We start from the raw sequence: 13,749 nt of genomic DNA, 5'->3' as shown, positions 1-13,749 counted from the left end.
CAGGACAGGAGGTGCCGTAGATCCAGCCGGCGGAGCAGCTAGCGTATCATCGCAAATGGTACAGACGGCGATACTCAGCTCAACGGAGTGCGTTAAATTAGCAGCAGCCATAATCTCGTTCCACAAAATAAAGTATCGAATTTTACGGAAAACAGCAAAAATGGCACAAAATCGCGTACGTCAACTGAAATGGAGCACTAGCAATGATCACGTCAACATTCAAAATACTAATGAAGGCTAATGGATATTTGCGTAAATCTCTTGTGAATATTATATCGAAAAAATGCTGTAAATGGAAGGGATTATCTTTATAAGGATGTTAAGTATCATTGTATTTAAGTAGGTGGGGATTATCCATGTAGCAAAGGCCTACAGATTATTGTAGTATTCGTCTGGCAAATTCTATTTATACCTTGTTATCTCTAGTAGACTGATTCTTCCGATAAATTGTACCTGTAAAATATTTTATCTTGAATAAATGGCTGTGAATATTTCCGTATTGTAGATTATTAGAGTTTATACGATTTCAGCATATAATAATTTCAGGTGAAAACATGCAGCTACTAGTATGAGAATTGAGTTCACGGAAGATGGAACTATAAATAGAACTAATTGCAGTATAGTATGCTCACCAAGTGACAAGTTAAATCGAATATTGTCTCGTAAGCGGTAAAATAGAACCCACCTGCAATAAATATCATCAATATTAAACCAATCATACTGCAAAATTGCCTCAGTACTATGTCAAGTTAATTGAGCTGCGAAATTAACTAAGTTGAAACTTTGATACCGATAATCCCAAGTAGTGAATAAATTGCCTCAAATCACCTTCCGATAGAAATAATCATGAACAAATAAATAATGCGATTTCTGCAGAAGAGCGTATACTTCTTACAGCTCTTGAATATTTATTATCAAAAAGATAGAAAAAATATCAACCTTTTATAGTTGGCCTTCTAGTAAATATACGAACTCGAAAAAGTAATTATACATTAGAAATATAACAAGAAAAAAGAATCACACAAGGAAATACAATTCACGAACACGTAAAAATAGAAAACACTTCCGAAAATTTCTGTTATATCATAGAAAAAGTAGAAAAATTAATCATAATAAGCAAAATACGTAAATAAGTGCTTCGTAGAGCAAATTAGCTTATTTTTAAAAATAGAAATAATCTTGTTGAATGCGTAATGGTACAAAACATAAGTCCTAACATAGGTACTTATGTCAATCGAAAAACAACGAGCTTTGAATTGAACAAATACCGATCCATGTTCAGCTTATTACCGCATTCTTGTCAAATAAACAACTTAAAAATAGGAAACAATTCAACGAAAATAAATTCACAATTTGACAAACGAAAAAGTAAAAACAAAATAAATGAAAAATGTCACCTTAAAAAATAAATATTTACGTAAATGTCTGCTTTATGGCCTGTAGGCGAGAAGATGGCTAATTCTGTAGATTACGTCGAATACCACGAACGGATGAACGTATAGGATACCACCCATATCGCAATGATAGGGCTCTACGCGATCGATTGTTTCTTCGATGAATTCTAGGTAATGAATTCTTTCCGTATCCATTTGAGGCATGATACTTCTCTGCCAGTCGCGGTATTCCAACAATCTCTGAGCGTCTTCTCGTCTAGGAGCTACGATGGTCGGAAGAACTAGAATTCGCCGTACGCCGTGGTCAAGTAAACATTTCAAGACGAGGTTGGTGTTCAATCGAGTAGCCAATTCTTTTTCAAGCGTGTTATCGTGGGTTCCCATGGAGAGAATTACGTATGGCGGCACGTTCGTCAAATGGTTGTCGATATTATGCATCAGCCTTTTGGCGCTAATGAAGCTCCCTGCAAATCTTGACCTATCCCACCGATTCTTCAGAACGGAATTTCTTCTTAAAGGCTCTCTTGCCAACGAATGTGCCAAGCCATCACCAACCACCCACCACCCATTGAGGAAACAATGGGTTGATGGCTGGTTATCGTTCGCAGACCAAGTCGTAAAAACCGATGAATACATTTCTTGCGTTTGAAATGAAAATTCTTGTCTCAGCTGATGTTGAATTTGACGACCATAATGGTAGTTCGCTCTTTCAAGAATTGCCATAATATTACTGCGGCGGTTAGGAAAAATCGCTCTTTGCATTGAATGGCCATTTACTCCTCCGTCGTAAATACGTATTTCACGTTCATCGCGGAAGTCTTCATTCGGAGCGTCTTCATCGTCCATTAACGGTCTTTGAGCTTCGGCGACAGTAGCCACGCGTGGCGGTATAACGTTACGGGTCCGAGGATCTCGCGACATACGTGTAGTGTTTGCAGATGGCGCAACGATATGGTTAACTAGCACGTTATGTGCATTGAAAAAGCTTCCCAATACGTTGCGGCCGCTTGGGCGGAAGGTGTCGCGGAATTGTGAAGTCGATGGCGCAGCATCATCTGTCAATGCTGGCGGATGAGCAGGTGGCATGTTCACATCATCGAGGTTAATTTCTGATGTTTTCGAATAAATTTCTTTATTTTCCTCGATAGTTTTAGGCGACACGATGACCGACGATGAAGTCGAACCGTAAATCGATGCTTGATCAGTATTCGTCGATTGGCGTGATGGACCAGCTTCGCCGATTATTTCGACCGGAGGAAGTGAATTGGGTACCTTTGCAATTAAGCCATCTTGCGCATCCAATTGCAGGTCTAATTGTCGTTGGAATTCACGCTCTTCAGCTTCAAATAAAGAAAGAATGCTAGAATTAGATGAATCAGTTGACTTGTTAATTGAATTAATAGAATGATTAATAATACCTTCTTTCGCGGCGAACATCGACGATAATCGATCAATCGGTTCGTTCAAGTCGTTACGTCCAATTGGGCTCGTGTTTTCAGTTTGTACTGTATCTTGCAAATCTTCATTATTAGTACCGGTATTTACGCAATTGTCTACTTCATTAGTATCATCGTCAATCGTATCTTCGACGTATTCACCGTTTTCTTGAACTAATTCTTCATCAATATCTGTGGAAACACATGGAATATTAAAATTTCTTAAATTATGAAATTTTGAAACGAATACGTCTTTAGAATTAATGTCCATAGGTGTAGGTAGTAAATTCTCGTTTCCACAGGTGAAGTAATTGAAAAAATGCAATTCGCGTAAAAACAATTTCTGTTCAGCGTAATTGAAGTAATTGGTACGATGATGATGGTTACGTGTATATTCAGGATGATTAAAACAACAAAACTTACCGTCGAGATGATTAACTTCATTTTCACGTCTGATATTATGCAGTTGTTGTTCCAAATCCGAGATTCTATTCAAACGTACGACACATATGGCCTCAGCATCTTCGAGAGATTCTTGGAGATGGTTAATGCGTTCGGATTGTCGACGAATTATTTCTCCTTGGTTGTCAATACTGATTCGATGCGATTGATTCGTACAGACACACGATGGTGTACCAAAACGGAAGGATAAATAGTTGTACCGTTGACGTACAAGGAGCGCGTTGCAATTTTTGTTTGGACATTTATTTTTCACCGTCTTAAAATTTCCAGCCGGGGTCCGTTGTTCTGTTGCATCTTTAATACAAGTTTGATGGAATACGTGCGGGCAATACTCGTTTTTTACAACTTCTTGACGCATCTCAAAACCGTCGCCGCAACGTTCACACATAGGCACTTTGAACGATTCCATGACTCTAGAAGAATGAATAGAATTAGTGTCAGAATCCGATATATCTATGTCTATGGATTGGATAAAATCAGTTGGGAAATCATTATTAGGCTCTGCACAAATAATGTCGTCGACATACGTCTTAGTGATTGGTCTATCAGGGTCGAAAATTTTCGATCGGTAGAATGAATTAGGTTCGTTGAAATATGCTTGAATTAATTCGGGCTTGTAAAGAGATAGGTCTTCTTTGTAGAAAGCTCTACGAGCATCATGAACATCATTGTCCATCTCTTTCTTCGAAAAATAGTACCGGTTTCCTTCCCATTTAATAAGATTGTGAAAATTCATCGTATAAAGAGTAATAGGTACCTGGTAAAGAAATCCGCGTCGTCAGAATCAGATCTAAACAGTATCGAAATAATTCCCGGTTAGCCTATTCGAACAGTAAGTACGTAAATTCAATAGCTTTGCGAATAAATCGATAACAAATATTGACAAATTGTGAATGGTATTTTACCTGGTCGTGTTGAATTCAAGTTGAAGAAACCGTATCACCAATTCGCTGAATTAATCGAACCAATAATCGTCTAGTAAATAAATCGAAATTGCTAAATTATGACGAAATTTAAGTAATGAATGAATATGAATTTAATTCTTACCAACAACGTCGAATATTCTTTGCTGATATCGTAAATCACCAATAAAATCACACAGCTGGGCTGTTGCCAAAATACCACGTTGACTTCTGATCAAACAATGAATAAATGTTGAAATTAATGAACGAATTGCACGCAATTAATCAATGGATATATCCGTAGAAAATACACACCGATTGGACTCAATGCTAATGAATAAATTTTTCAAATTAATACTTCGTCTCGAGTAGAACAAATAGGTATATTGTGTGCTTGTTTACCGTATGTAGTATCCAATTCGTAATTAAATCAAGATTCGTTTATTATAAGGATAAATCCTCTGCGACACAATCTGACCAAAGTCGCTGAATTAATCTCCAAAACTGAACGATATTCACGAATCAATCAAATAGGCTATATAAAATGGTCGTAGATATTATGGATAGAAAGAGTATCACAATAGTAGCTTCCAATCCAATATGGTAAACAATAACAACGTGGTACTTACAGCAGGATAATTTGCATCAATCTAAATTAATCCAATCGAGATATAATACCGCATTAATCGCATAAAAACACCACTGAAATTAAGAAAAGAAGTTCATGAAATGCCTTTAGGCTAGTATGGTGTAGAAAAAATCAAATAATATTTACCGAAAAAGATGGCGACGCAAATAAAAGCACACACAATTCGAGAGAGACATTCGCATTGAAAGCTAAACGTTGAATAATCGTATGTCAGCATCGATGGTATAGGTTCAGTTCGTAGAAGCAATAAATGCGATAAGGAATCTGCCTTTTGTATAATTTTTAGGCGACGGTTCCTTATCTAATTCCCCTCCCCTCCTGTCGTCTCGTACGGCTATCGCTTTCCATCGCTAAATATAACTTCTTATGCGACAGAAATCAATCTGGTAAATTTTTGTTCAAGGTTGAGAGGAGAAAAAATGAAACAATTCGTACACGTTACTAGGTTATTATATTTTTTTTTTTTATTTATTTGCATAATAAGTAGGGACGTAATTATAACACAAAGTAGAAAAAATAAAATCAAAATTCTTCTCTTAAAATTAATACAGTATGTACAAGTGTTGGACAATAGACAATTACGTAAATACCGGTAGAAATGATCAAAGTTGGTTAGAAGCTTCCAGGGACTGTGTGAATTTTACAATTCTGTACGCAAGTTCTGCATAAATCAAAGGGTTTGCGTAGTAATTTCCAGCTCCATCTTTAAAGAAAGGGTCCGCTCGATCGATAATTTCTTCGAGAGCGTGAGCATACTTAAGTACTTGTGGGTTAATTTTAATTAGATCTCCTTTGAGCCAATTTCGGAATTTACCACGCAATGATTGATCTGGAAGGATTCTGGAATTAATATTGGGAAGAATCAATATGTCTTCGACACCCTGGTCCAGCAGAAAAGCAATTAATTCTTTAGTGTTGTAACAACATTTGGTAAATGACTCTTTTAAGATGTCGTGACTACCAATAGAAAGAATAATTCGTTTAGGTACTTTAATTTTATGATGCTGGATGTTGTGGCATAATCTCTTCGCAGAAATATTTGTACCTGAAACTTTTGAGGTATCCCATAGTTTCAAAACCCTTTTTTCTTCTTTTACAACTTGACGTACGATAGCGTGTGAAATGCCATCGCCAATCAGCCACCAACCGTTCAGAAAAGCACTCATAATGTGCATACCATCGTAACGTGAGAGAGAAATATAACGGCTTATGAAAAAATGTTGTTGAGCGTAAATAAAATGTTCTTGATATTCTAGAGGCATAATTGGTCCATAGTCACATCCTTCGTTGACCAATTTATCTTCAAGGTTTTCCCAAGTAATAGGTAAAAATACGTCTTGATATACTCCATCAAATCTTCGAATTCTCACGATGTTTTCTGCTTTATTTACATAACGTAGAGGGTAGCTATTGTCCAAAGCATACATATTTAATAGAATTAATAAGCTCTTCCTGAAATAATAAAATCTTCTTATTTGAAATAATATTTACAATGCTGCTAAAATGGGATTAATCGTGAACAAATAAAACGAACAAATAGGTAATATATTTGTAAAGAGGTATTTGCGTGTTAGAGATGATCGTTTGAAGAAGAATTAATATCGAATGAACAAAAATTGAAGTTACTTTTTCAAGGTAGGTAGAAAATATTCAACAGGTGAGATCGAGGGAGATTTAGGAAGCCGTCGACCAATCGGGGAGCTCTGATAACGAATGCACTAACGCGATTCGTTGATCGTGGTTAAGCAAACTGAGTATAATAGAATTAACGTGTTTGAACCTTTTCCTCTCCCTTCGAGGTTCATCTTCGGGTATGTCAGTTCCTTCGTCGTAATTTATCTCCATACGCCTGCGCATATTATATCGTTGATTAGCCTGTTGTTTAAGATCTTCGCGAGATTTTTCATCTGGAATGACTTTTGATAGTACAGCATCAAATTGCTGAGATTTATAATCATCTACCTTTTTTCTAAATTTTCGACGAAATCGGTTAAATTGAATCAATTTCTCATCCTCAGTCATATCATCGACTTTTGATGTGGTTTTCTTTTGTTTTTGTGATTCAAGTTCTTGTATAAATTTCTCTAGCAAATCACGATGCTCAGCAAATTGTTTCATTCGTTTCTGCAAGGATCGATTATCCCATTTAGAACGAAGCTTAGGTTCCTCTGCTAGCAGCTTTAAATGACGTAAATTCAGGTAAGTTGTAATTTGTCTAACGTTGATCAATCGCTTATCACTTTTGTCTGCAATATTGCATACTTCATAGCAATTTGCCCCAGTGTGAGATTTAATAACATATGGCCCAAAACGCTTAGGATATAATTTATACGTAGTTCCTTTATCGGCTGACGACTGCTTATGATTAGTAATCATAACAAGTTCTCCAGGCTGATAAATCCTAGGATCTCCATAACGCTTATTATGTTTCTGTTCTTTAGATTGGAAAATATCTTCGCGTTTCTCTTTGATGTATCGAATAAGAGCCTGGTGTTCAGTCAGCAAATCAATCAACGCTAAATCATGATCCACGGTATAGACGGCTTTACGAGCTAATCTATCAGCGGTAAAATTCCCAAAGTCTGTTTCACGAGCATATACATGGGTAAGTTCAAATAATTCAAATTGTGATTTTAAATTAATAATCTCTTTGAACAAGTCCTGATGGTGAACTGGCTTCTTTGCAGAGTTCTTCCAATCATTTTCGCTCCATTTTGAGAAAGTATTATTGACGGCAGATGTCAAATACAAAGAATCAGAAATAACTCGTAATCGAAGAATTTTATTATGAATGGCTATTTTCATCGCGGTAAGTAGCGCAACAGCCTCTGCTAAATTGTTCGTTGGCGTATAATTTTCGAGCTTGATTCTTTCTGAGATGTTTTGTTTACCTTCAGGATGCCAGCAGATGCCAATGCCAGCGATGGCATTATCTGAACCGTTATTTGCACAGGCTCCATCAACCGAAACCCATACAACATCTTCGCTGGAAATATAAACGTTGTTCAGTAAATCGAGCTTGGAATTTAAGAGCTCTTCGCTAGTAATTGAAGGTAATTCATCTTGTTTTCTTTTTTCTCTAAATTTACGTAAATGATATTTAGCATCAAATTTAACTCTTTCAGAAGGAAAATCAGTATCGAACTCAGAAATGCTCCAAATTTCGTTAGGAGGAACGTTAACGTCGTTAGGAGTATTATTTATTTCCTCTTCGATATCTCTGATGTAAGTGGACCAACCATGATGCGAGTAAGCTCCATCAGCAGTACTATTCATCTTAATTCGTAACCGGTCACCAATTATACGCATAGTACGTTCGACTAAATTGGATTGGGGGTTGTAAGCCGTGGAGTGTCCAATTTTAATTTTATATTTCTTCAGCAATTTTCTCCATATAGAATTAGTAAACTGAGTTGCATTATCTGTGATAATTTTACGAATTTTACGTTGATCTGATGTGATTTGTTTGATTACAGATTCCATAGCAGTAGCTACGGTTTCTTGAACGATATTCTTCAGTGGTGATAACCAAACTCGTCCTGATAAAACATCCTTCGATACCAGTAAATAACGCGGCTGATTAGAATAGTTTGCAATCGGACCAAGAATATCAACGGAAATTACATCTCCAAGTGAGTGAGCTTGCGTATATCCAAATTCTAATGGCTTACGTTCTGAATAAGTTTTATTTGCTTTACAGTTTAAACATTCGCTGGTTATGTGACGAATAAAGTATTTAGCATTCGATGAATAATACATTCGACGGAAAATAAGTTCAAGCTTATTGGCACCAATATGACCGTAAGTTTCGTGTAAAAATATAATAATATCTTTAAATATTTCGTCTGGTAAAACTGGTACTCTACTCTCATCGGGATAATTGAACATTAATAATTCTTCATCGTTGGTAACATCGATGGAATATCGTTTAGCGAGGTTGTTTTTAATCGATAATTCCCTGGAGTTTAATTCTTCGTCAGGGGTTTTTAAACGTCGAATAATATTTAAACATTTTGAGTCTCGTTTTTGGAAATGACTAAGTCGTGATAAATACTTCAAGAGCTGAGCCCTGATACGTGTAGAAATATCATATTCATCGAGGATAAAATTTGAACAATTGGCACTGTTGATAGTGAGTTCGGGAGCTTGCATTCCGAACCACTTCTTGTGTCTCTTTCGTAAATCGTAAATTAAGTTGTAGCAATTGAATAAAGTGATCCACCCGGCGGCTTTACGATGGACTTCTGCTATGGTTTCAAATTTATGTACGATGGATAATAAGTCGCTTCGGACATGAATTGTCCGGCCATGGAGCCATAGCTGTAACTTTTTGATACTTTTAGCAAGGGTATACATTTCTTTTTCAATCAATGTATATTTCTTTTGATGACTTTTGAAACTATGACTCGTAAACATTATTATTTCATCGTTATTCTGATAATTCTGATATAATACTGCGTTCATCGCATCACTTGAAGTATACGTATCTAAGTAGAGATCAATATCGTCTCTCGGTGGAACTAAATCAAAATCTTTGGTATATTCTTTCTTCAATTCTTCAACAGCAGCATCTTGACGAGGTCCCCATTCAAATGGTACGTTGTCGCACGTTAGTTCATATAATGGCGCTATTATCTGCTGGTATGTAGGAATAAATCTACGATATAGGCCAGTAAGACCTATAAATTCGAGTATTTGAATTTTGTCTTTAAGAATAAATTTACCTTTCTTCGTGTGCTTCGTAATATAATCGTTAAATTTATCTATTTTGCACGATTGTTTCGAAATTTTAGCATGACTTAAATCGAAACCAAGATGTTCAGTTTTTCCTTTGAAAAAAGTTGTCTTTTTTGCATTTAGGCGTAGATTATTTAACCGTAATATTGTAAGTACTTCGACCAATAATTCCAACATATTTTCAAAAGTCGCAGATCTGAGTAAAATGTCATCGACATATTTAGTAATTCCCGCTTTATCAGGTATTATGGCATTAACCATTTTTACAAAGAGAGCCGAAGATACTTTCAAGCCATAGGGCAAACGAATAAATTGGTACACGCGTCCATCAACCTGAAAAGCACAATATTGGCGAGAATTCTCATCCAATACAAGTTGCCAAAATCCTGAGACAAAATCGAGAGTGCTGAATAGTTTGGATTCGGCATCTTCAGTAATGATTCTATCCAGTAATCCAGCTTCATTGTAATTAATGGCTAAAATGGGGTTTAAATCGACAGGATTTAAGCACACTCGTATCTCACCGCTTTTCTTAACGTTGACTACGATGGGGTTAATGAACGTAGAGTCTGATGGTTCGATAACATTCGTGGCCATCATTACTTGTAATTCTTTACGTAGATCATTCATTAACTTTTTTGATGGATTGTACTTAGCTCCTTTATATTTTATTTCTGTTTCAGGAATGATGAACTTCAATGGAATTTTCTCACCGATATATTTTCCCGGGAATTTGGAGAATACATCGTGAAATTGGCTCAATTTGTTGAAAGCTTTCCTAGCTTGCTCGGTGGTGATTCGATTATCATCGACAGCGTCTTGTAAGTCGGACTCCAATTTGGCAAGAAAGATTTCCGGTCCATCGTCGATGATACCGTAAGGTAGGCGATGATAATTATCTTCAGTATTGGTTCTTCGTAAAATATCGTTCATTACCAACCTATATTCTTCTTTCATTCTAGCTCCGGAAACAAATAGCTTACCCTCATATTCTGACGGCGACATAAAATCAATAACTTCAGTATGGACTTTGGCGGATGGCCGACACAAAGCTTTACGTTGTCTGATACGAGGCTCAATTCCTAAGTATTCCATAGATTGAGTACCGATGAGAAAAATATGATTGCAGCCTTTGAGTACATAAAAAGGTATTTTAAGAGCATGAGAGCCGAAATATAACGTAGGAACAATAATATATTTCGCAGTTTCAGCTTCCTTTGAGTCAGCAAGCACACAAACGGCCGGTTCGTCGAGTGCAATAAAATCTAAATCATCAGAATGATTTTTGATCAAATGTAGAGCTGTTTCTTCGGACATGATGTTTGGAACTGCCCCAGAATCGAGTTGAGCTGGGTAATTAGTATTTCCTAATCGTAGTGGTATTACGCAAGTAATTATTTCGTCTCTAACGTGAAGTAACTGTGATCTTAAATTATTGTTCATTTCAGAAACTTTCATCGGAGTTTTGTTGAAGCTAGAAGGATTGAATGAATCAGTGTTTTCTTCGTTTACTGAAATGCGATTAACCATACCTACGGAAAAAGTCGGAAAATTACGTAATTCTGTAGGAGTTTTATCGGGATCGTCGTTATGCGTTGACTCAGGTGGAATCGTATCATGAATAGCAAGACTAAAGTCATCCGATGTGTTCAGCGTATCGACGAGAGATTCACCCGCACCAGTACTAGTGTTCAGAGTTTGCATTACATCTAAAGCTACTTCTTGATTTGGAGCGCCTAATATTTGTTCAATCAATCGTAATGAATTGGTTGTCAAATGTTCTAGCGACCCATCTGGTCGAGCCGCAAATTGAGCGCCTTCATCTTCACTAGTTGAGATATCTTGAATTGTAACAGGGTCACGTGTATCCATTAATCGTTCAGTTGGTTCGCACAAATCATTGATAAAATTGAGAATGGTATCTCGATCTTGGATTCTCAATCTATAAATTTTCTGATCTTCGTCGAGGTAAAATAATTTCTTATCTGGAATTACGTTATCGTTAGCATCAGTAGCAACTAAACATTTTCTTCCTAGATTTTCAAGTTTTACTTCTTCTGCAAAAAATATTGCTGGATATAATGAGTAACGAACGTTCCGTGCTGGACAAACATCCTTGAAAACGTGGAGAAAATCAAGCCAACGCCTGTGCGAAGTTGTTGCAGTATCATCAGCTTTGGGACGAACTGGAGGAAATATAACGAGTATGTCCTTAAATTGTTTATTGACCAATAATCGCATAATTCTGTCTACATAGGTGTGGACGTACTTCATGTCTATCGAAGAATTATTTAACTCGAAGTCACCTAATGAAATCAATACGTGTGGTTTGGTGAATGTTGCATTTTCTATTTCATGAGCCAATTCTTTTAATAAAATAATTTCCTTTAAATAAGGTTGTGGATCGAGATCGAATAATGCAGCACCGTGTTTAATATAATACGCAAGACTGTCACCAATAATTTCATAGTCGTCGAGTGGAGTTGGAAGTCGATTAAATGAGATGGAATTAATTACTGTTCGTCCCCCTCCACATTCGTCGTGGAGGGTTTCTTCAAGTTTTTTGAAACATTGATTTCCTCAGCGTCAGATTCGGAATCAGAATCAGAACTTATATTTTCTCCATCTTGTTGTTCACCGTAATGCGTTAATGCTTTTTCTAATTCATTCATATTGATTCCAACTGAATGTAAATAGTTACGCATTTGTCGATAGGGGTGTTTTGAACGTTCTTTTTGTTCGGTTTGTGTTCCTGCAGCAGCGTTCGATGTACCACTAGGTCCAGGCATGACAGCATTTTCCTTTTGAGTATCATTTCCTTTATTCTTCGTTTTATTGAATAAATTTTTTATCGCACGATTATTTGGAGCACGATTCGGAGTCGACATATAGGGAGGCATCCAGAATTTGTAAAAAGGAGGAACACTTTGATCTTTACTTTCAGAATTAGTATTGGTGTATTCTTCGTGACGTCGCATAACTTGTAATTTATTTTTGAAACGAATACGATTTTCTTGACATTCCGAAAATTTGAACCTCAAGTCTTTAGGAACTTTCTTATAGATCGTGTCTAATAACATGGCGTCGGTAATATCTGAATCGGCTAGAATATTGAACCACTTTAATAGTTCGCCAGCAAGCTTCTTCGATGATTTGGCGTTCAATTGCATTTTCATAAAATGATTTCGAGCGTTGTTTTGCTCAACACCATCCCATACCTTCTGAACAAATCCATCCCTAAAATCGAGATAACGTAGTTTCGGATCAGCATGTTCTTTATAAGCCTTAGCCTCTTCACTTTGAATTAATTGCGAAAATAACTGTCGATACTGGGATTCGCTAGCTCTTTGATCGCGCATGAAGTGTTCAAACTTCTCAATGAAACTCATTACTTCATACTTATTAGTATCGTCGTAATAAATTCCGTTATCCTGTAAATGCTTAGCTTTTAATTTTAATTTACCTTCCAGGAATTCAAGATCGTATCGAAGAGTTCGTTGACGTGGTTTCGTTCGGGAACTGGTATTTTTCTTTCGATTAATCTTATTGGAAAAAACGCCTGATTCATTGAAAGGATTAATATTTCCGTCTTGATCATCGTCATCGTCGCTGCTCTCACTGTCAGGTTGCTGACTGCGATTAGTTCGATCATTCGAACCACCGGAACCGGAACGTTGATCATTATTACGTGTTTCATCGGAGATATTGTCTCCGCGTGACGTCGACTCGGGAATTTTTGTCCTGTACTTACCATGAGCATTGTAATAGAACAAATCATCTACTGAATCAGTGAGTTCATTGGTAACCTCTTCAATCGCATCAGTTTTACGACCAATATGAACAACGTCCTTTTTCAAAGAAGCAATCATTTTATCGAATACATTAAATTTACGTGAAGTTTTGCCTAATTCTTCGTTCAAATATTTACTCATGTTTTTATAATCTGCAGACCGTTGTTCTTGAACAGTTAAGTAGACATCCTTAAGATCGCCTCGAGTGGTAGAAATCCCACTTTCTAGACCTTTAATTCGATCCTTAACTGCAGATGTACGTGAAGCCCATCCGTTATTTTCTCTTTTTACCCAATCAATGATTCCTCGAGCGTGTTGTAATGATAAAACTGCATCTTCAGGAATGTCGAAATCGTCAACATTGATTTCCGGATAAGG

The 13,749-nt window shown here is 36.6% G+C and overlaps 2 protein-coding genes across 3 annotated transcripts in view; both read right to left on the bottom strand.

Annotated features, from left to right (window-relative positions):
- LOC135841559 (prolactin-releasing peptide receptor-like) overlaps positions 1-13,749 on the bottom strand; it is a 288,313-nt gene that overhangs the window by 157,165 nt on the left and 117,399 nt on the right. The gene's annotated exons all lie outside the window — the stretch shown is intronic.
- Positions 1,108-4,692, bottom strand: LOC135841557 (uncharacterized). Its single transcript, XM_065358566.1, has 4 exons — positions 4,198-4,692; positions 3,254-4,113; positions 2,813-3,022; positions 1,108-2,734 (listed from the first exon to the last, which is right to left on the bottom strand). The coding sequence occupies exons 2-4, from the start codon at positions 4,026-4,028 to the stop codon at positions 1,431-1,433; spliced, it is 2,289 nt and encodes a 762-aa protein (XP_065214638.1). The 5' UTR covers positions 4,029-4,113; positions 4,198-4,692; the 3' UTR covers positions 1,108-1,430.

The sequence above is a fragment of the Planococcus citri genome, chromosome 3, assembly GCF_950023065.1.
Source record: "Planococcus citri chromosome 3, ihPlaCitr1.1, whole genome shotgun sequence".
NCBI lineage: Eukaryota > Metazoa > Arthropoda > Insecta > Hemiptera > Pseudococcidae > Planococcus > Planococcus citri.
Note: the sequence above shows the minus strand (reverse complement) of the source record. Positions and strands in the feature narration are given on the sequence as shown.